Below are 23,809 nucleotides of genomic sequence, written 5' to 3' on the forward strand. Positions count from 1 at the left end.
TAAGACAGGGTAACAACAATGCAAGAAACATTTCCTGTCTTTCTTAAGAAACCCCAACATTATGACAGTATGTACACACTCTGACTAAAAAGCAAAATTTAAATGGGGACCTTTAAAATAATAGTTTTAATATTTAAAGCAATACAAGCTTTTCATACACGTAGTAATTTTAAATATATAGAACAAGCTTATTGACTACAAGATATCAAATCATTACCTGGCTTAAGTGCCTTTTCCAAGCCTTTGTAATAAGCCCAGTTTTCAGGATTTCTTTCTTGCAGTCCCTTGTAGACTTCAACTGCTTCTTCAAGTCTGCCAAGCTGCAGCAGCAGTTCTCCTGTGTGAAACACAGGATGGCTTAAATTCAGGTAACAAGGTACTAAAGCAGGGTAACATTTATCCCTCTACACTAAAAGGCTGGATAATCCTTAGCTCCATCCAGTCTCATTTCATAGAAAACATAAGCACTACATAGAGCACTACAAACTAGTTGACAGATAGGCTTTACTTGGACAATAGCTGCAGTTAAAGTAAGATTATTTTACAACTCAGCCCATTATTCCCGAAACTTACTTGAAAATTTAATGCAAAATGCATATGATTTGGGCTTTTTTCCTCACTTCCTGAAGGGACTGGTTACTTTAAGTGCAGTTTTTACTGCAGAAGGCAATTAAAAGCAGCACATGGTACTTGATGTATAGAGCATCTTGAAAACCAAACAAACTGCAGAGCTGCAAGCAAGAGAATGGTTCTTCAATCTGGTATTTCATGAAACTAACTTCAGTGTTTTTAATCAAGCCATTGATTCGATGGATGAATTTTCAAGATTATGCCAACAAGTTTCCTTTTCATGATACTTCAATACAAATTAAAATTGATAAAGATCAGCTCTAACAATTGTATAAGCATCTTTGTTAATGCTGGAACTGCAATAGGAGTAGATTTCCTATTTCACAATGGAAAACTGTTTAACAAAGCTTTGCTATTGGCCAATGTTAGATTACACACCAGAGGTGAACAATATAGGTCTAGACTAAAGCAAGATTTTTTCACCCAGTTTAAAAGAGGAAAATGCAAATTTACCTTTCTTCTTCCCTATGTCACACAATTAACATGCAATTTTGTCAAGAGATGCTGCTTTCCACACTTAAGAGTAACTTGAGGACTACACACTGAATCTAGTGCCCAGGAAAAAGTTCCCTCACTGAGAATGATAGAATTGGGAAAACAAACCTTAAATTCTTTCTCTGAGGTGAAAGTTAATTTTTTTCCTATCTAAGAGCAGCAAATGCCAGCACAAGTTTCAGTGTTTTTCAGTTGTACTTCATCCACAGAGGCTTTTGCATGTGTGTTTAAAACTTGCACACACTCGTTTATTCCAACAGAGAATACACAGCAGCCAAGCCAGTCCAAACAACACAATGGGAGCTGTGCCCAAAAAATTAATCACTTGTACCCTGCTGAAAGCACACAGACTGCCAAGAGTATTCCCATCCTTTTGTCCGGTAAATTCCTAAGGAGGTTTTGTGTTTTGGTCTCAGGTTTATTTTTAATGAGGTCCCTTTTGCAAAACTCATTTTCATCCCAAACTTTGGACCTTCAAACACTAAATATGTCATATAATACATCATCACAGAACATAAAGTATGTCAAAAGATCCTTCAGATAAAAAAATAAAGTCACAAAAAAACCCCTCCTACCCCCACAAGTGCCACTATTGTGTTTCCAAAATGATCTGTGATATTGCAGTCTCTATATCCATCTCCTTTCATATGCACACCAAGTAAGATATTCAGCTACCATGGAGAGTCATCTGCCATCCATTTCCTTGAGGAAACACACCACACCTACCATGACTGTCACTACTCCATTCCTAGGCTCCTTCTGCAAGACACTGAGGTTACTATTAGCAGAAATAGGAACTGGCTGCAACATCTACATGAACAAACTAAACTAGAGTAGAAGGATTTCTTCTCTTTAAGCAACCATCCAAACAGATTCCAGTGTGAGCCGAGAACAAGCAGTACCTCAGCAGATTGGCAGTTTCACAGCAAGACTGTACAAGCATCAAGTAGGAGAGGAACAAAGCATGCTTTAACAAAGTGCACCTGTTAATAGAGCTGCTGGAATGAACTTGTATCACTGTGCAATTCCATCTGTGCAATATAAGCTACACTGCTGTATTGATCTGCTACAGCATTATACTCCAGGTTTGTAACAGCGCAACAGAAGCTCCCCCAGCCTCACTGAGTGGTCAATTCCTACATGCTGCAAGGGTGACTGAGGACACTGAAAAGCTTTCTGCTGCCCCAAAGCTGACTGTTCCTTGGCAGCACGTGCTTGTCCTTGTCAGGGCCACTACCAAAGCTGTAACAGCACTGGGTACACTGCTCAGACAGACCCTCAGGACATCAGTTCAGCATCTCCTGCCTGAAACACCCGGTTGCTTACAAGTTTCAGAACAGCATGCCTGTACCTCACTGATGAGTTACCAGCTTGGGACAAAAGCATGACAGGACTGAATAAACTGTGAGACAAGCAGTCATTTATAGCAGCAAAATTAAATAAATTAAGCTAAAACCAAATCTGGGTTCCAAAAGATGGGAAAAGCTGACAGTACAGAATCCCATTGTACGCCACGTGTTTCAATGTATCTTGAGCAAGTGATTACCTTTAGTTTCTTCAACAGCCAGTTTATCACAGATCTGCTTTTCATAGGTACAGAGATGCTCCAAGGCTTCCTTAAAGAGCCCTGCTTCCCGGAGGACTTGGTTTTGATAGAGCAGCAGTTCACTGTACTCATAGTCCACTTTGTCAGGTGATGTCTGCATAGGAAAGCCAGGCACAGCACACAGATCAGCCTTGTCATTGGAAAATTGGGGAACAAATTCATTTGACTAAACAAAGTTGAGTCATGCATGAAGTTTTCTCATCACGAAAGGAATGTTTTATTTTTGGCTTTAGCAGCACTCCATATGGCAATTTCACCTTCTCCTCTTACCTGCTGTGTCTTCCTAAACTCCTCTAGAATTTTTGCTGCCATTTCATAGTCTTCCAGCAAATGGTAAGCGATGGCATAGCCGATCCATGATGCTCGCTGTGCAGGTCGCAGCTGAAGCAACTGGTATCTTGTTTCCTGCAAAACAGTAGCTGCTGATTTTACTCTGATACTCCCTAGAATCCATTAGGCAAGACTCTGTCTTCAATATTCTAGTATTTAAGGAGTCACTGCAAAATAGTTTTGTATAAGCATTTTATTCACCAGAGAAAGAATAAACTTTGAATTGCAATGGTGTTACCTGAATAAAAAAGTAAGCCTTCACAAAATAACACGTCCAACCAAATCCTGATGAGTCAGACTAACTTGGTTAATGCATGACACACATGCTTTTCCTGTCTAACCACCTATGAACAGAACATAATTAAGGATACTTGGCCTGAACTGCAAGAACATGGACTGGTGTTTCAAATTAACCTTGAAAGTACATATGTATTTAAATAATTAGAAGTGTTCTTAGGCAACACAGGTCATGCAAACACATTGCTACTCTTTGGCAAGAGGATAATTACAGCTGGAAAAGACAACAGATTTCCTTGGTATCACGCAATTTCAATGCTATAACTTGTTTTGTTATAGACTGCTGAAAGGCATTTTCAAGTAACTTAAAGGAAAAAAGTTACTTCCTATTGAAAAATGCCTCAGCTGTCAAAAGTAGGGAGTAACAAAGAACAAAAACTAGTTACAGCTGGTTTAATAGAATGATGAGCACTCAAGATATTTTCACATAGTGAAGGCTGGAATTTAAGCAAAGGAAAAAAAAAATCAACCAAAACACAACCTAATTCCCAATTTTGAGAGCAAATTCACATTCTTCAGAGACCAGCATATGAGTAGCCATGAACTACTGACTTCTAAGCATCCTAACTTTTAATCCTTAATGCATTTGGCAACCATGTGTTACTTGTATGTTTAGAGATTACAAAATTTGCATTCACATTTATCCAGAAGCCAAGAAAATAGAAATTTGCAAACACATTTTGCAAATGTGCATTTTGGCACCTACACTAAGTTTTAGCTATCTTGTCTTGGCAAGAGCGGAACCAAATTCCTAAATGAAAGAAATTAATATGAAAAAATCAGTGATTAAGAATTGTCCTGAGTCAGGAGTAAGTTCTCTGAGGACCTTTGCTAGCTGATGGTTCCACACAACTCTGATTTTCTCCTGGCTATAACTAACGTTACCCTAATTTGAAAAGGAAGCATTACATGAAGAGACCAACTAATGTGTTTTAAACAACACAACTTTAGAGGTACAAGGGAAACCTAAAAAGATGAAAACATGACAAAAAAATTGAGCTGTCACTCACTAATGCCCAAGCTGGCAAGGAACCAGGTATGATCTTTCAAGCAGCACACTGCTTTTTCAGTTATCACCTACTGCTAAGAGAAAACAGGGGTCACTGATATAAAGGTGCAGGGATATATGGTACAAAGTTACTAAAAAATACAAACTCCTTTGCCTGAATAAAAGGCAAATTCTGAACACATTGCCTCTTACCTACAGGAATCCTTTCAAGAAAAGAACAAGACTGGAGATTGCCTACAGCTGGGTTATACAGCACCAAAAACAAAACCTCAGTAAGGTAAACAATTCTGCACTGAACTGAAAATACATAATTTAATTTGCCATTACATCTTTGTATTTTATAGAAATTGCTCAGTATCACATGTGCTTTTACTTCCATGAAGTGAAAGAGTGGCAGACAGTTTTAACCCTCTGGAGCTGACTATTTTTTCCTCAAGTGTCATTAATCAGTGTGCCCCCTGTGCTGCAGTTCCCCAGATGCTCATGAAATGCAGTATGCATACTCACCCTGTACCCTTCAAGATCCCTCATTTGAATCTGCAGCAGAGAAAGGTCTCTCAGGATTTGAAGATTGTCTTTGTCCCATTTCAGTGCATTTCTATAGCATTTGATAGCTTCATCATACTTCTTGTCTGACCTCTGAAGAAGGCCATAGACATGCCAACCTGGAAAACTCTATTAAGGCTTCCTCTGAATTTGAGCAGGGACAAATGAGCTCCAACATGGCAGTGACAGAACAGCTGGCAACAAGCTCTCAAGCTGTTTTACAAATGGGCAGGAACAGTACAACTCCTTTTGTCAGGACTTTGCCAGTTATATGTATACAATCTGTATAATATGCTACTAGCATGTAAAGGTTACTTTTCACACACTGGGGGAAGAAATAAAGTAACAGGATCTCTGAAAACACTCTTAGCCTTACTCAAACACAACTTTAGACACCTGAAGTGCTGATATTTCCTGAACTCTAAGTGTATGAGCATTCTTTTAACGATGTAATGGCAGCCACTCATGCTTCCAAAGCACATCACATGCTTAAATGCCCACTATGGGTTTACAGTTGCAGATTAATGATAAAAACAACACACTTCATGCCAGAATAATATGTAAGCTAACTGGGAGTGTAAAACTGTGACTGCAAAGCATTTGCCCTTTGGATAGCTTAGACAAAAAAATTAGTGGAAATTGAAAACCCTGAACTTCCAGTTTGAAGTTTAAACTGGTTTGTATTGCTATTCTATGAATCAAGCATATGCAGAAATGAAGCTTTTCAATTTTTCAACTCATCATCAAAAGCCCTGTTTCAAAAAGGATACAGACATGACTCTTGAGGTCATTCCTCAGGCCTCTGCGCACAAGTTCATAAGCTTCCTCCTTCTTCCCTAGACAGTTCAGGGTTAGTCCTTTCATTGCCAAGGTTTCTAACAAAGAAAGAAAGAAAGAAAAAGATTATTTAATTTTTTATTCATTTCATGGGTTTTAAGCTCCATATAGCAACCCTAAACATAGTATAAATGCAAATTTAGATTCAGTTCTCACTACCAAGATTTCATTCTTTTCTCACACGGAAAACTCTACTGTCAAATTATTCACTTAAGTATATCATACACAGCAATAAACCTTTTATATTACTTCCATGAAAAGATGAAGTAATGCTATATTTTAAACCTGTCTGTTCTACAAGCTTTGGGAGATGTTTTTATTCACAACTCTGATATTTCTACACATCCACCCATACCAAAGTAGTTGCAAAAAACCTACAAAGCATTTCTGAACAGTGCAAAGAGACTTTCACTAAGTAGCAAGAGCTGACTAAAAATACAGTGAAGGAATAAATACCTTTTTCTTTTTTTAAAGTACGACTATTCCTTCAGAAAAGTAGCAGCCCACAGCTGACAGAATACTGAACAATATTCAGCCTCTTCCTTTTGTTTTTCACTTTCACGTGAGTGAATATCCATTTCCCACGAAAAGTGATTTTATTAATGCGTACTTGTATTAGGAAACGTGCTCCATGAATCTTAGACTTGAATGATAAAGAATGGGAAGCTCTGACTACTGGTAAGACCAGTCTTTAAAATGACAAATCTTACCAACACTAAGTGCTTAATACACGTTTCTGGATGCTCTGTTTTATGGGCAAAAAGTTAACAGTGAAGGGTTAAAAAACTAAAATAATTACTGTAAAGTACAGTGAAAAAGAGAGCACATGCCATTTGAACACTTACCTCCATGTTCTGCAAACTTGGGATTGGAAAGGATCTGCTTACAAAACTTCAGCCCATTTCTATACTGCTTATGTTCGTAACACCTCTGTTGAAAAACAAAATAAGTGTTTTCAAAAAATTTATAGAGTGGAAGTGTTGATGCATGCCTGAAATGAAGCATCAGTACAGCTACAGATGTTAGAAAATGTACTAATATTTTAATGAATCCTGTTCATTGAGCTTCCTATGTTTAAAAATTCTTTCCATTGACAGGAAAAAAAAACAAGTGTTAGCAACACCATGAGTTAAAATGTACAAGTGGAGACATATTATCATACAGCAGATTCACAAGTGAGACACCACAGGAAGCTCAAGTGCCTGAAGAGATTCAACTCTCCCTTAGCACAAAAGCAAACCTTAAGTTTGAACACTGATAAGCACTGAACCCACTTTGGCCAATTACCCTGAACAGAAACCCACGAGACAATCTCCAACAAGCACACAGGCTGGAAAGACAGAAACCATTGGAACTCGGCTTACACTACCTCTGAAAGCAAGCTCTAGGGATGAGCTTGAGTACAACATGTACCTCACACACCCCAACTCTCAAAACTAGTGCACAGTAACATTATCTTGCCATACTGGGAATTGAAACATTCCTCTACTGGTTTCTAAGTCCAACTGTTTTGTCTGAGCCTCATTCCTTATGCAAGGTGACCACAATGCACTGCAGCACACAGCCAGTTTTAGTGTTTTATTTACGTAAATATACTTCTTGTGCTCATAGTTAAATATAAGGCAGAAGAAGTAACATTACAAACACCAATTCATATACTTTAGGTCACTTCAGCAAATGCTTGGAACCTCTTACATTGAATTTTTTTTAATGAAATAAACATTTAAGAGCCCAGGAGTACACACTGACTGAGCACCAGCCCAAATCCTATTAATCCTGTTATTAATTACAAAGTCATTCCTAACAGGATCTCACTGACTCTGGTTGATCCGTTCTGGTGGCAGGGTGGTGGGCAGGGCTGTAAAAATTGGGGACAGCTCAGTTTTCAGGTCCTTCTAAATAAGTTGTTGCTCAGGATTCCATCTTTCCTCACACTGCTCCAAAGTAATTATCCAAGGGCATTCATAAGCACATATGGACACCATGTGTCCTCAAACCACTCTCAACACAAATATTTAGGAAAGGCAGACCCAAGAGGTCTTCCCTTCAATCAGACAGTTCTAAAAATAAAACTGTAAAAAGTTACATGAATGTTAGGGGAAATGCTTAAAAAAGAAAATGGCATATTTACAACTTTGGTGTTTTATGCTGCTCTTCATAATGAAAGATGATGTCTAGTGTCTAGTTTTCCCTTGGAAATACCAACAATAAATTTGAAAGGTATAAAAAAAATGGCAGAACACTAAGCACATGCATTACTAGAAAGTATTAAAGCCATACAGGTGAAGTACTATGACTGCAGACCAAGACGCATCACTAACCACCTGTCTGGCTCCCCCTACACTGTCACCCTTTGGAGAAGGGGAATTGCTCATATGGAAACAGAAGCAGCAGAAGAGCCCAGAGAGAGCAAGCAAGATGCACTCAAAGAGGAACAGAGGTGGTTTGAACTCGAGCAGACCTTCAAAGGCCACCTAGTTCCACCCACCCCCAGGGGCAGAAACACCCCACACCACGCTGTTCAAAGCCCCATCCAACCCCGGCTGTGAACACTGCCCAAAGACAACTCCCTCTGTTCGCCAAGGACAGCACAAGCCAGCACTGCAAAGGAACATTGTAAGGGTTAGGGAAGAGGAAATCTGTACAGGCAACTTCATTTTTTTCTATTAAACTTGACTGGGTGTTACTTACACCTTCCAGTCATTATCAGCTTTCAAGCAGCTGGCTGAGTCACTATAATCAGCCAACTAGTCAGAGCTGACAGACTTTTTCTTTTTTTTTTTTTTTAATTGAAACCATCAGTCATAAATGTTAGAGGCAGGCCTCCTCCCTGAAAAGCAGAGCAGCCAGGTGCCCCCACCCAGGCAGCTGTGCAAAGCAGCAGAACCTGTCACAGAAGGGGCGCAGCCACGGGAGCTGCAGAACGGGCCTGCACTGACACAGGCACTGACACAGGCAGATGGGGCACGCAGGCCCTGAGCACAGCTTGCTCAGATGCTGCCTGTGAATGTGGCAGCTCATCACCAAATGCTTCCATTTCATCTATTCTAACAACCAGGCTCTCACCTTGAGGTTTAGGCAAAGTCACATGGGATATATGCTAAAGACTGGAAATATTTGCACATGAAATTTTCTAGGGTGATACAGAGCTTATAATGCAAGGTAGTTAGGAACAGAGCAAAGTCGCTGAGAATTGTAACAAATTCTTCCTTTGGGCTTCATGGAGCAAAGATATACAAGTTTATATCCACTTGCATCTCATAACCCAGAAACTACCTGGATAGGCCAACAAATGATCAGGAAACAACCTGGATATACTTTTATCTCCAGAATATAGCTCTGTACATAGACATAGCTGTGTATAGTCCCCAGTGAAGCATCAAAGGTCTCCTTCGACAAGTCAGTTCTAGATCAAGACAAGTTGGAATGATTTCCTGTATACAATTTCACCAAGTTTTCTTGTTAATACTTTCAAGGTTATTTCATTCTGTTAATGCAAGCACTTCAAACTGTGGTTTTTTATGAGTTTCCTTCTTCTGTGTATGTGTTCTATGAGCATACTGTATGTTTTGACAATGGAAGGAAGGGAACAAATGAAACTGAGGTCCCATTTAGCTCTCCAAAAAAGAAGAGACTGTTTCCTCATAGTGGGCCCAACAGCAAATGGAGATTCCCCTGCCTCAAGCTGTGCACATACTTAACTCATCCACCAAAGAGATCATGGACCTGCAAGCTTAAATTAAGCTGGGAATGAGACACAAGGAAGCCAGGATAGAAGCATTTGCAACCATGGCTGGTACAAACATCAGTGAACCTATAGTTTCAAGGAACAGACAATTCAAACAAAAATCTTTTAACAAAAAGGAGACAGAAAATATACACACAGCCTGGGAAAGAAGACCCTTAAGCAAGTAAGTAGTTTCTGAGTGAGAGAGGAAAAAAAGAACAAGCAAATAAATTCAAAAAAAAAAAAAAAAAAGAAAAAATCACAGAAGTAGGAATGGTGACATGTCAAGTGTTCTTGGAACATGAAGATAGAGGCTTCCTGGAAACAGGAATTTTATCCATCTGGGCAGCTTGTTTCCTCCCAGATGAATGGCTTGTAGCAGTGATTCCCAGAGCTGCAGCCCTTGCTTCAGGACAGATGTTCTGCAGAAGTGACACATTTCTCTGCTCCAGAGATGGCTGGAAGAGCACAGCTGCCTGCACTAGGCTCAATTCCTGCACATATAAACTTGAAAGCCAGCAGGGAGAGCGTGCTTGTGATGCCTGACAGACAAGTGCTACAGCCTGTGACATCATGCCATGAGAAAAGATAAAAGCTAAACTTGAAAAGAGTAAGGGTAAGAAGGCTAATGCTTCAGAAGAACAGAACCTGACTCTACATCAGTGCTCAATCTATTACACATTTCCTGCCCTTCAAAGCTTTTCGTTTACTAAGTTACCAGATCTTTTAAGACATCTAACAAACTTTTGTATACATGCTGTGGCCAGAATTAAAACCTATTCTAAACACACCAAGATGCTTTCTATATCCCTTAACTAATTTTCTATCTTTATAGGAAGGAAATAACAGCTGCTTTAATACAACTGCACAAAGAATTAGTAAGATGAGGCAGGCAAAGCCTGATTCCTTCAAAATCATGCTAGACTACAGGAGGTAAGTGACCATTTGCATTTCCATTGCTTCCCCCAGCACCACGTATGTATTTCATGGATCAGAATGCACAGCCATTACTAGACAGACTGCCATGGAAATTGCAAGAAAAAGATGGCCCATATTCTCTAGAATTCCAAGTCTGAGGTGGAAGGAGGGCTTGTATTCCGATGTTCCCTAAACTGCACGAAGGCACCTGTGCAGACTCAGTCTCTGGCCAGCAGGTGCCTTACACACACACACACGGCTCACTGCATCAAATGTGAATCAATTCCTCCCCAATCCTCCTTTGGGGGCTGCCATGAGGAAAAGTGAACAGACTCCTACTATTTACAGCTTATCCACATCGAGTCACAGCTCATGGCTGCATGGAGTTTGTTCCCCCTTTGCCCCAGCTTTCCACTTTTGAATCTTCTCCCATCTACTCTCTAAACTTTGCTACCCAACCCACAGGCAGTGAACACTGACATGGATTCCTGAACAAGGTAACCACAAGGTTGTTATACAAGGGCCATGCTACTGATTACAGCAACACTCAGAGGTGCTTACAACAGCAGAAATGACTTGCATCCAAACTTAATTCAGCACTGTTTTCTTTATATACCGTATAAGCAAATACACTGTCACCAGAGCATTTCAGAGACTTTATGTTTTTGAAATTTATACAACTAGGCTCTGTAACTGTTTGCTACTGTGTTAGGTTAACACAACCTGGCTTTTAGTGGTGGCAGAGGAAGCCACAGAGCCTACTTCTGAAAAAAAAAAAACAAACCCAAAAACCTTGTCCTATGCCCAGCAGCAGAGCCAATTCCTAAAGGCTCTGATGACTGAATACCAATCCTCCCTTGAGCTGGAAGAAATGAAAAGGTGAAAACACATGAAGATAACAACATGGTGACATGAAGGTTGGTGCAAAAGAGGGATGGGCAGGGGGAGGTGCTCTGGACATCAGAGCTGAGATTCTTCTGCAAGCCACGATGAGGACTGGAATAGAACACATCGTTTCCCTGTAATTCATTAATTGCATGGGGGGATGCAGAACTCACTGGCAGCCTGTGCAGAAAAGGTGCCTGCACTGGAGCATGTGGATGCTGAAAAGCTGTGATCTGCTGAGAGGTCTGAACAGAGAGAAAGGAAAGAAGGGCTGGAGGAGAGGAAAGGTATTCTAAAGGTTTTACTTCTCATTATACTCTTTTAGGTCTGTTAACAGATATTTTGTTTATTTATACCTTTGTAAGTTTTATGACTGTTTTGCCCTTAAAATGCTTCTTCCCAATCCTTACCTCAGCTCATGAACTCTTTTAAATTGTTCTTTCCCCTCCTCTGCTCAACTGTACCAGAGGAGAATGCGTGAATGATTTTTTGTGGGTGCACTGGCATTTGGCCAGCATCAAACCCACAACAGCTACCTATGAGCAAGCAGCATATTGTACCTCCCAAGCAATTCTTCCCTCTCAAACTGGACATTTTAATGGTCAAACACATGTGCTCCCAACCAAAACTAAAGGATATTAGTCAAGTGAAGCATTCTGACAAGCAGATATGTCCCTCAGGGGACATAGCACAGAGCAGACTGGACTCTGCCATTTATACATAAAATATTTTGCACATATTGACACCCAAGAGTGCAAATCCTTTTATCACAAAGCAGTCTTCACATCCTCCAAACATTTGAAAACTAAGGTAAATTATTTAATAGCCATCCAGACTTAAACGTGCTATTCATAAGAACTTTTACAAAAACTACACTGCAGACTGGAGTGTGTTGTATGTTCAGTAACACCAAGAGTTAAGATCAGCTCACAGCTCTAGCTCAGCAGAACACCAGGTGTTACCATGAGCCTGATTAGAAGCTTCACAGTGAATCTACAGTGGCACCAAGCACCACTCAAGCTACACAAAGAATCACCTCAATCATAACATGAAGTAGAAAACTCCCTTTCAAGCAGGGACACTCGAGACTCAATGCACAGGTACAACCTAGCTGATTCAAGAGTGTTTTAAAACTCATTTGCAGCAGTGAAAGAAAACAAAAAACCCTCACAGGAGTCTACCCAGCCTGGATTTTGCAGCTGATTAAACAGGTGAGAAGCAGACCCAGAAGTGTTTCATGAGCAAGATGAAGACAGTCACACAAGGCCAACATAAAGGAGAAACCACCTTTGTCATCTCACCTGCAAGCAAGCAAGACTAGAGGTTTTTCCTCAAGAGTAATTATCAAAGACAAGAAGGTACCATCTATTCTCCAAGCTCACAAGTGGGAGCACTGGGGCATTATTGACTGCTTTCTTTTTATTCTTACTTGAATCAGCACAAGAAAGAGCAGTGTGAGAATTAAATCAATATAGCAGAACCAGGTGGGTGGAATGGGATCACATTACCAATTGTTATGCCCTTTGAAATCGAACAGAAACCAAAAATAGTGTGTAATTTCCATTAAAGAGACAGGATTTTGGAAAAAAAACAGCATAAAGGACTTAGAACTGTTTTCTAAGACTCCGTGTTTTACCAGGTCACACTTTTTACTCCAACCTAACACGGCACATCTGCAATTTAACAGACGTAAAATGAGTAAACTACCTAATGCCCCAATACTTCAAAACAATCAACCCAAACCAACCAACCAAAAAGCCCCACCAAAACCCCCACAGGAAATCTCTTCTCACCGAGAAATAATGCTGCAGAAGTAAGCATCCTAATTTAGTCAGTGCTGTGACAGACCAGCTGAAGAACATGATTTCCTTGAGATTAAACCCCAGAAGACATCAAAGCTGCAAACTGAATTTCCCTGGAGTTGACTGCACTCAGCCCCTCTCCTTCAGCAAGTGACACAGCCAGTGTCAGCACCAGAGGAAACACATTGCAGACTATTCCCCATCATGTACAAGAGTTACCAGCACAGCTGATCTACAGACATGGGCACAGGTGAACATCTTACCTGCAAGGCCCCAGGAAGAAGTACAACGAAGCAGGAGCTGCTCAAACAAAGCAACTCACAGATTTGGCACTGCTCTCCTCTTCCCCAGGGTTCTGAGGCCTGAGCCGATCCCTGGTGGAGGAAGAGTTGGACTAGACGACCTTCAAAGGCCTCTTCCAACCAAATTACTGGTCCCCCAATTATTCTATGATTGCACAACAAAGCCTTCCAACTACAGCAGTGTGCTCTCAGGGGACCCCACAGTTTCTCCCAGTGGCAGTCATGGATGTACACTTGGGGCATCCCATGGCAACACTGGCAACTACGATGCTGTGAGATCCCTGGCAGCAGGCAGCACTGGAATCCCTGGCCTTGGAACTACCCAAGGTGTGCATATCCTGCACTGTAGGTGCACATCTGCCACTCTGATTCCATCTATTTCTTCCAGCACGGTCCAGAGACAGCACTTAGCAGACAGTAAACTCAGGTGCTGGGCAGCTCAAGGCTGTTTTCCAGCACAATTCCTCTCTACAGGCAGACGAGACCAGGTCAAGTCACTAAAGTGCACTAATTCAAGCCAAACGCAGTCAAGAAGATGCTGAAGCATTAGGAGCTACTACTCACCATGAATTAGTGGGTTCTTTGAGCAGTAACCGTATCAAACAGCCTAGCAGCTCCAGGCCAAAGATACTCCACACCGATTCAATTTCATGGCAAACACGAGATACATAAACCCAAGGACTGAGGAAACCACACAAATCTTGCAGTGCTGTTAATGCTGAAAAGCTCTGGAGCAAACTGGCATCGTTTTCTGCTGTCAAATCGAAACAAACTATCCTCTTTCACCGCTCTGAAGTGTTAATTAATTGAATTGTTCAGTGTAACAAACAGCTTCAACAATTGCCTGGTTCAAGGGATTAATAAATCCTCCTCTGCACAGCATGCTTTACCTTTTGTAAGTCACTGATATATTCCTAACTAGCAGTGCTTGGTAGCATACAACCAGAGGAATAGAAAAAGTTGAAATTCAAATTAGTTAGGAAGAATCTAAGAAATATGTGTACCTTTTCATTTAATACTAAGGCAGAAAAAAACCCTATGCTATGTCTATGCTTGTGAATTGGTCTTATTCCTTTATTTCAGAAAATTCAACTGGAAACAGGAGCTGATAAATAGATAACTACAGTTCTTGTAGAAGACTAGAAATCCTCACTGAAGACAGACTTGCTGAAAAAACCCATTATTCAAAATCAGTTCTGTTGGCCTGTACTTGCTTACATTAATCTCTTCCTGGAGAGAAGGACCATGAATTTGGCCCTGTCAACTAAAGTACACTGATTTCTGTTCACAACCCTGGAGCCCCCACATTCAGGTTTCATCCCTGAACTCATCAAGAAACTGACTGGGCCTCACAAGAGATCCAGGATGCACAGGACACATTTGGTTTTTAATGATCATCTGAAACAACAAAGCGTACCAATTCCAATTCCAAGATGTGGCATAAAAATGTCTCAAGGAGCCTCGGCTGTTCTGGACCGAGACCTGAGCTGCAGTATCCATGTATATCGCAAAATAATCCAAGATAGCAAATAATCCAAGATGGCAAGGCTACCAGCATTTCCTACCCATGTATTACACCTAGAGTACTCCTCACCCTTAGCACTGAGATATGCAAGATGAGGTCTGGCAGCACTGAGCATTGAGAAATAGTTAAATGGGTCTATTAAGATAAGAAAGCAAACCTTGCAATGTTAAAGAACAACCTAACTTGATTCTGTGGTATCACAAAAGCCAACAGAAATCCCTGTAGCAAGTCCCACTGACCTCACTTTTAAGGGTGGCAGTGAATAATTGTTAATTTTCTCTAAATCCCCTATCAGCAAAATCAGAAAATGCATAATTCCGTACGCCCGCTCCCGCTGCATTGACACAGTGTTGTGGCAGACAAGAGATTCAAACCTGAGACATCCAGATAAAGTCCAGTCAACAAAATCTCATTACCAAAACCTTTCAAAAACAGTCATCAACACAGCTGCATCAAATTCTAAGCAAAATAAAGGGTAGTAGCATATAAATAATTAACTCCCTTGCCCCAGCTGAAACCACTTTGGGTTCGATTAAGAGTATCTATAGCCTTAACAATGTAAGACTGGCTATAATCTTACAACTGACAATGCTTTTGTTAATGAGTCTTTTATTTTCACCAGCAGATGAAATTATTTCAAACAGATAAAATTATGCTGCCCCTTGGAAATCTACAGCAGTGAATCATGTTTCTACAATTTCTGACAGCTCCAGTGACAAAAAAATGGCCTAATTTCATGAACAGGCTTTAGTAACATGCATTGCTCAAGTGAATCCTCCATGGCATCCTAAAGTCTCAAACAGTAATTAATTTCTTGAGCAGCTTTGAGAAATAGCTCTGAAAAATAAGATCACTGATTCTCCTTAAAGCAGCAAGCCTACACTGTACTTCCATTCCAATGTTTCTGCCATGACACTATTTCTCTTCCTACTACTACTGACCAAGCAGGGTATTCCTCTTGGCAAGGAAAAATGAAGTAATTGACATCTCAACAGACAAGCAACTGGAAGAGCCATGTTAGTAATTCCATATTTCAACAGAAAGACAATATATGATAAAATTCCAGTGGTGTGCATAGTTGATTACTGAACAGCCATGCAAATGCAACAATGATTGTGAACAAACTAATTTACTTGGTTACTGATAAAAGTGAAATCCTGGAAATCAAGCCTTAAATCTTGAATTAAGATGACTTAAGAAGAGATTTCCAAGTCTTGTCACCTCAGCAATCTTAAAATCAGCACCTGAATTGCTATGACAGAAGCAATTTTCAAAGGATTCATGCTGATGCAAGTGTTAGTAAAGGAGAAGCACTGGTCTGTCTAGTTTCAAAGTGCAGGGACAGGGAGTAGATTCTGGAATGAAGAAACAGGAAGGTGGCCCAGCACGAGGGCCTTGGCATCTTTACAGCAGAGGCACGGAAGAGAGGTTGTTCAACAGGCTTTTTATCACCAGGAAGTCCCTACATCACTTGGTAGAGCACCTGTCAAAGCCAGCATGGAAAGGAGGCCCACCAGCTCAGAGACAGTGCCCCGAAGCACTGCAGTGTGAAGGTACAAATGACCAGTGAAGAGCAAACTGTGTCCCTGTCCCACAGCAGACACTCTGCTCACTGCACTGCAGCAGCACATGCCTTCTGGCCGTGCCCATCGAGCCTGCACTGCCCCTAGGGAAAGGACAGAGAGGCAAGAGGAACAGCTTCCACATGGCAGAATGGCCATGGCTGATCCCCAGTCCTGAACAGGGAAACTGATCCTCACACAGTGCAACACACGCCAGCTCAGAGCAGCACGGCATCTCCTGCCTTAGTCCATGGCTTCGAGGGCACCAAACAGAGCTGTGAGCCAGAGGGACTGTTTGAACAAGGGCTGCACACACTCACACAGCTGAACCGCCTGTTTCCAACATAAAACACAACCTTGTTTCACTTCTGAAATACTTGCACGTTTCTCCTCTTTGCTCACTAAAGGCTAAGGTCACTACGCAGGGTGAAAAATACTCGCACCACCTTAGCCTGCCACAACTCCAAGAACTTCATCCTGATCTTTCAAGAGACTGAAAAAACTCTTCTACAAAATAGATGGCACCCCTAACAGCTCTATATTTAATTTTTCTTCAACACCTTTTCAGTAAATATATATAACTTCTGCATCCAAAGAAAACTTAATTGAGTATTATCTTTGGGATTTGTGAAAAGAACTGAACGTCATTGATGAACTGTACCTGACCAGACAAAGCGGATGAATAATTTGGCAAAATTCCAGGAAGGGCTAAGGAATGTTCATCAGCGCTATTTAATTAAAAATCAGTCAATCTTACATCCTACAACTACTAGTTCTACAGTTGATGCTAAGGGGCATGGGGGGAGAAGGAAATGGAATACATCTCTTTTTCCATTACTTCATAGTGCATCCAGCCTTCTGTGCACCAAAACGCCAACTTAACCATTACTGTGCTCTCTCTACTATTCTACCCTTTCCCCTGCCTCCACCTGAATTATTCTCCAGTAATTTCTGGACTGGCTAGAAATTATGTGTGTTCAAAAGAATCATAAAGACTCAATTGTTTTAGATGTTCAAATGTTGAGATCCACTTTTGCTCTAAATTCCTCAGAATCTCTGAGCAATAGAACATCTACTTGTAGACAAACCAGCAAATAGTTAAAACTATAAAAACTATATGAGCTAGACACTTTTTTTTAAATGAAAGTGCAGGTTTAAGGAGAACAGTGATTGCTAATCCTGTGGGTGTTTTTTTTATTCAAGCTAATTATGCAGATCTCTTTCCTGCTGTACTACAGGAACTCTGAATTGTAAAATGTCTTTCAAATGGAAAAACGTTTCTATTAGAAACTCCACATGCCAGTAAAGTGACTAGAAGAGGTTAGTCTAGTTACAGTGTGTTGAACACACAGAGACAAAGTACACGCTTCTGAACTCAGAATTTGTCAGGGAAGTGGAAATGCTGGCTTGTGAGCAAACCCATACACATGAGAAAGGTACTGACCATGCAAGATGCTCACTACTGAACCAACCAAACTCTAAAAGCTAATTATTGCCCTTTGCTATGCAAAGCTGGGCAGGTTGGTAACATTTGTGTTACAGGTATATATCTTAAAAAAAAAAAAGGGACCTCAGGAATTGAAAACACGCACAAAACAGATTGAAAAACATTCCAACTTTATGTTTCACTTGCAAAAATACAAGGCACTTATCCACCTGGCTCCTGAGTTTATTATCTCCACGAAATTCAGAATGGGAATGGGTTTATACTTGAGTTAACAGCCTGTGTACCAGCAATCACTGATCTGTAAGGTATTGCATCCTGTCAGTAACACTTGGGCCAGTTCCCAAAGCACCTGCTGAAGAACCTCACGCAGGCATGCTGAGCAGGACACACGGCCTGTGGGGGCCAGGAGGCAGCACGGCTTTACCCTTCCTGGCAGGGGGCTCAGGGCTGCACAGGCAGCTCCTCCTGCTGCTGCCCACCTTCCCACGGAACACTGCAAGGTGCGGCAGAGATACAAGTGCTACAGTCTCCAGAAAAGATGTGCAGAGCGAGGAGAGGCTGCAGGATGACAGGGGTGTGAAGGGAAGAGTGAAGGCACAGAAGAAAAGTAATTTTTCCTATGGCCTGCACTTAGGACTTCCTAAAAGATGTCTCACTAATTCAAGTCAAACACATAACTAAAACATCTGCAGTAGGACATACAAGTAGTTCATCAGCAAAACTCTCAGTGTGATGAAAACCAGCTTTGAGCCTCTTCTATTCACCACGTGTTATGAAGATACCACATCACAAGGCAGCCTTAAATAGCAGACTACACATCTGTCTCCCAGGCTCATCCCTGTGAGACACAGGAAAAGATCACAATGGCACAACAGCTTTAGCCTATCCAGATACCTCAAACTCCACGATTTGTATTAAAGATCTGCAGTTAAAAAAAAAGGGCACAGAAACCTGCTTGCACTGGGGCACACCTTTTCTAGTCTGAATCAAGTTATGAATGCCAGGCTGCTGAGCCAGCACTTTCTCCAAAGACACTCTTTTTCCTTATTTGTTCCTGCCCTCCACACAAATACTGAGAGACATCCAAGCAAAGGGAAAAATTAAAGAAAAAAAAAAAAGGAAAGGAACAAAAAACCAACCAAACCCGCTCAGATATAAAGAGGGAGAAGCTCCTTGATTCAGTGTACCCTGTAATCACACAAACCATCCTCAATGCAAAGGAGGATGGATCACTGAGCCAGCCCATAACACATGAAAAACTACACACTCGGTACAAGGTCATACCAACTCGAAAGCACGACTGAATCTTTTCAAAGATTTATAGCTCATATTTACTTCTTAACCCTAACAGAAACTGCATGTCTCATGGCCACACGCCTGTGCACAGGGCTTTCTAGCTCTACATGCTCAGTTTCCACAAAATATTTTGGAAACAGAAGTGACAGAAGACTGTACACATCCCTCCCACTTAAGTGGCAGAAGTTTACAGAACCTTAAGAGTGCTGTTGCTCCAACAGGACAACAGTACTCATCTTACTTCTGATCTTTGGAATGACTCAAAATAGTAGACTATGTCCTTCTGAAAGACAACATGAGATTTTTAGACAAAACCGACTTCTCCTGAGAGAAAACAGCTTGATCTAGATACGGAATCTCGTAAATAAATCCACCGAAGCCGCTCACTAACAAACTTAAGACACTTCCAATTCAACCCCAGTCCTTAGAAAGATAATGTCCCAGCAACACGGCATGAAAGCTGAAACAAGTTCCTTAAGATGTAGCTGAATTGGGCCCACTTTGCTGGTATTAGGACTGTAGACAATCTTAACCTCATTCTAAAAACCAGGCTTCTTGCCTAAATTACACTAAATGTTGTCTCAGCCATAGGCCAGCCGCCACCCAGCAAAATCGATTGACAAATTTCCATAGGAGTTGGCTGCTAATTAAACTTCAAGAAGACTTGAAAACCTTCATCTTTCTCCACTTCCTCCTCCGAAAGCCATCTTCTCACCGACCAACAAACGTGGTTATCACCTACAGCAAAACAGTGAGTTATAAAAGAACAAACACTAAAAAATAAAGCGAACCCAGGGTGGGTGTTCGGCAGGACAGCGGCTCTGCGATGAATGAAGCGGCCGCGGGGCATTTCCCGGAGCCCGGGGTGCCTCACCGCGGCCAGCGCCGGGACCCGCCGGGCGAGCGGGCGGACGCGGCGGCCCCGGCGCTGCCCGGCCGGGCGGGACAGGGCGCGGGTGGCGGGCGGCGCTGCCCCGGCCCGCCCCGGCCGGAGGGAGCCGCGGCCGGGGCGGTGGCGCCGGGACTCCGCTCCCCGCCGGCTCGGGCTACGAGCCGGGGCCTCCTCAACCCTCCGCTCCCCGCCGCCGAGCCCGGGCCTCCCACTCCGCCACTCACCAGGATGCGCTTGAAGAGCGCGTTTTCCTTGGGCGGCAGGCTCACGGACGGCATCCTCCCCACCGCCGGCTCCGGCGCCGCCGAGGGGTTCCGAGGAGGAGACTGAGTGGGCGGGCGGGCGGGCTACGTCCCGTCTCCGCCGCTCGGCCGCGGCCGCCGCGAGCCTCCCCGCTGGAATTCGGCCGCTCCCGCCGCCTGCCGCCCGCGGGCCCGGCCCTTCCCGGTCCTTCCCGGCCCCTCCGGCCGCCGCGCGCGCCGGGCTCCCCGCGCCAGCCCCGGGCGCGCTCACGTGGTCCCGAGCGGCCGCCGAGCCGCCGCCAAAATGGCAGCGCGGCGCTTCCCCAGCCGGGTCACGGCGGCCCCGCGCATGCGCCGCGGCCCCGCGCCGGCCCCGCCCCGCCGATTGTGCGGGCTCCGCCGCAGAGCCGCGGCCGGCCCGGCGTGGTTCCGGAGCGGCGGCGCCACCGCCCGGTGCCGGCGGCGGGCGGGAAAGAGCGGAGAGCCATCGGGCTGCGCAGGGCCCGCCGGGTCTCGCGCGGCGGAGCTCGCCTACCCGGGTGCCGGGGCACGGGCGGGGCGGGGTAGTCCCACCCCCGCGGGCGGAGCCGGGTCCGGTCGACAAGATGGCGGCGGGCCTGAGGGCGGTGAGGCGCTGGGGGCTGGTGGCGGCACCGCCCAGCCTTGGTGAGCGGCGGTAGCGGCGGGAGGAGATCCCCTTCGGGGCAGGCTGGTGGGCTTTGCCTCGGCCCGGCCCACTGACCTAGGGCCGCGGGAGCTCTGCTGCCTGGGCAGGCAGGGGCGTCCCCCCAGCCAGTCTGCGTCTGGCGTTAGAAGAAGCTGCGGTGGTAGCTTCTCTTCTTTTACTGTTTTTAATCGAAGCTCATTAGTTATTTTCAAATCGTTTATTTATCTGTTTTAAGTTGGTGTTGCTTGCAGGCCGGGGGGAGGGCTCACCATGTCCCGCCGCGATGGTGGTGCCGGCCTTTCCCTGGCAGGCTGTGCCCGTAGCGCGCTTGGTTAGCGGGGATCGCAGGTGGGGAAGGCCCGGGGCTGGGGGCTTTGGGCAGGGGACATTGAGAGGCATCTTTATAGAGCAGGAGATGCGGGGGGAAATTGTTTTTGTGGGTGGGGATCGGGCAATAAAGCGGTGCTTTCGAGTTGTTGGCAGTCCCCCGTTCCCTCTCTGACGGGACAGGGAGCGTGTGCTGCGGGGATCCTATGAGCGGGTCGGCTCTAGCAGTGTCATGGACACCACTTCATCATTGCCTTCGTCCGGGGTTTATTGTTGTGGTCTGGTTGTGGTCCCTGATTGCACGGATGTCACTAAGAGCCTGGTAGTCTAACCCTGAGGAATGTTAATGTATTTGTAATCTTGTGCCTTTTTAGCTTTCACTCGTTCTGCATTTGTTGTGAGAAAAGCGAATAATGCCCAGCCGAACTGGCTGGGGGTTGGCTTGGCGTTTGGCACCAGTGCTGCCTTGTGGGCTTTCGTAAGTGTTTTCATTTGGTTTTGTTGAACTTAACTATTCCTTAAAAATCATCGTAGTGCCATGCATGCAGTGACTGCAAACTACTGAGTTTACTGAGGTAACGGATGGTCATAGCAGGTGTCAAATTTGAAGCATGATCATGTTCATTATTTATGTTTTCCCAGCTTTATGTTGTGCTCTTATTTTAAGAAATAAAAAACTTCTTAAGCTTCTTTCTGTTGCAAACTGAAAACAGCCACAACAGAATTAATTCTTCAAGGCTGTTGGATTAATGCTTTGGCATTATTTTCCCTATGGTCTTTCCAAAAAGAGAGAGGACTTAGGGATGTGCCCAGATAATGTTGTATTTATCAGACTACCAATGCGTTCTCTTCTCACTTTTCAGCTGGTTAAGATGGTTTTAGCTAAATTCAATAGATTAGGACCCCTTTTTCCTGAGCAGAGTGCAGCTGTAAGATACTCTCTGTTTGAGAGAACTCACAGACTTGATGGTGTTAAAGCAAGCAGGGTGCAGTAGCCCTCAGGAAGAGCCGTGCAGGCCCAACAGCACTCCCCACGGTGACAGTGTTTTCAGGCTGGGATGGCGTCCCTTCAGGGTTTCCCCCTTTGTTGGGGGTGGTGAATTAATTGGCAGTGGGATGCCCCTGCCCTGTGGTCAAGAGGAAATGTTTGTCCTGTGAGGCCTTGTTCTCACAGCTTTTTCAGTTGTTAATTTAGATGTGTTGTGTTCTGGACGGTCCCAGTTACATACTGGTTTGCATGCTGATACCAGGTATTTGATATTCTGTAATGTCTGGATCCAGCTGTGAATGGTATAGCTGTTTGTCATATTCTGCTCTTTTATAGCTTATCAAGCAGCATAATGAAGATGTCATGGAGTATGAAAGAAGAAAAGCCACAGCACATAAGTGTAAACAATGTTCATAGTAAGTACACACATACCAATGCTTTTGACTTAGCTGAACACAAATTCTGAGCATCTTTGACATCTTTTACGAATCAAGATACTCAGCTGACTTCTAGTCTTCTTTTTTCCTCAGTACTTTGCATTTTGGATTTTGCTATTCTTTTAAATCATTCCAAGCTTTAAAATGATAAGGTGGCTGATCTGTATTTTCATATATTCACTTGTGTGTGTATTCCCTCTTAGCTTTTCATCTTGAACATGCAAACTCTTCGAAAATAACAGATCTCTTATAGTGTCTGCAATAAATAAAGGTTGTAAATTGAATGCCTTCTAAATGGCTCAGTGGCAAGGAAACAAGAGTGACTAATGATAGCTTCTCTTTTCTCCTTGGTTTTCCCCATGTGTACAGTGGGGTCTGTGCCTGTAGATGTGCACTACAGGGCAAAGTGCATGTAGTCATTGTCCCTTTTCAGTAAAAGAAACATAATTTGTATTTCTGCCAGCTAAGAAGTCTTTGGGGATTATGGCCTCAGAGGCATGAATTAACATGATAAAAGTCCTTATACTATAGAAAAACGTGTGGTGCTGTGGTTATTTTTCCCCACAAACATTCCTCTCCAGATAAAAATGCAGGATGTTATGAGATGTTTGTTGCCGTTTTCATCACATCTATTTTTCTTATTGCCAAGAATTTTTTCTTTTCTTTTCTTAGGCTGATGACATGGTGACAAAGAGATGTGCACTACAGAGCCAAGTGTATATGGTTGTTGTCCTATGAATAAATGAGCACAGAAGAAGTAAAAAGTTATCTAATTACTTGTGTGTTCATACATTTCGTGTGTATAATTAAGAATAAATTATAAAGTCTAGAAGAAACCTGAAACTACTTTCTTTATCATTAATATTTCATTCTGCTGGTTGAAGTTCTTTTATGTTTTCATTTCCATTTCATAGTTTATCAGTCTTATTTTCACAACTGTCTTTGCTATTCTGGAAGGTATATTGTAAAATTAAACATCAGTTCAGATGAGGCTCAGTAAATATTCCAGAAGCGTAGTCTTGCTCTGCCATCATTTTCACTG

The 23,809-nt window shown here is 43.0% G+C and overlaps 2 protein-coding genes across 2 annotated transcripts in view; one reads left to right on the forward strand and one right to left on the reverse strand.

Annotated features, from left to right (window-relative positions):
- The window catches only part of NAA15 (N-alpha-acetyltransferase 15, NatA auxiliary subunit), a 36,928-nt gene extending 16,286 nt beyond the window's left edge, over positions 1-20,642 (reverse strand). The window contains exons 1-7 of the mRNA XM_077176662.1: positions 20,331-20,642; positions 6,596-6,680; positions 5,684-5,788; positions 4,875-5,032; positions 3,002-3,136; positions 2,672-2,825; positions 218-337 (exon numbers count right to left, since the gene is read on the reverse strand). Of these exons, the coding sequence (XP_077032777.1) occupies positions 218-337; positions 2,672-2,825; positions 3,002-3,136; positions 4,875-5,032; positions 5,684-5,788; positions 6,596-6,680; positions 20,331-20,384 (811 nt within the window). The 5' untranslated portion in view covers positions 20,385-20,642. The remainder of the gene's footprint in view (positions 1-217; positions 338-2,671; positions 2,826-3,001; positions 3,137-4,874; positions 5,033-5,683; positions 5,789-6,595; positions 6,681-20,330) is intronic.
- Positions 20,643-20,743: 101 nt separating this feature from the next.
- On the forward strand, positions 20,744-23,610 carry NDUFC1 (NADH:ubiquinone oxidoreductase subunit C1). The gene is made up of 4 exons (XM_077176664.1): positions 20,744-21,014; positions 21,717-21,820; positions 22,667-22,746; positions 23,440-23,610. Coding segments are annotated over exons 1-4 (246 nt in total). The 5' UTR covers positions 20,744-20,953; the 3' UTR covers positions 23,441-23,610.
- Positions 23,611-23,809: the final 199 nt, after the last annotated feature.

The sequence above is a fragment of the Agelaius phoeniceus genome, chromosome 4, assembly GCF_051311805.1.
Source record: "Agelaius phoeniceus isolate bAgePho1 chromosome 4, bAgePho1.hap1, whole genome shotgun sequence".
Classification (NCBI taxonomy): Eukaryota; Metazoa; Chordata; class Aves; order Passeriformes; family Icteridae; genus Agelaius; species Agelaius phoeniceus.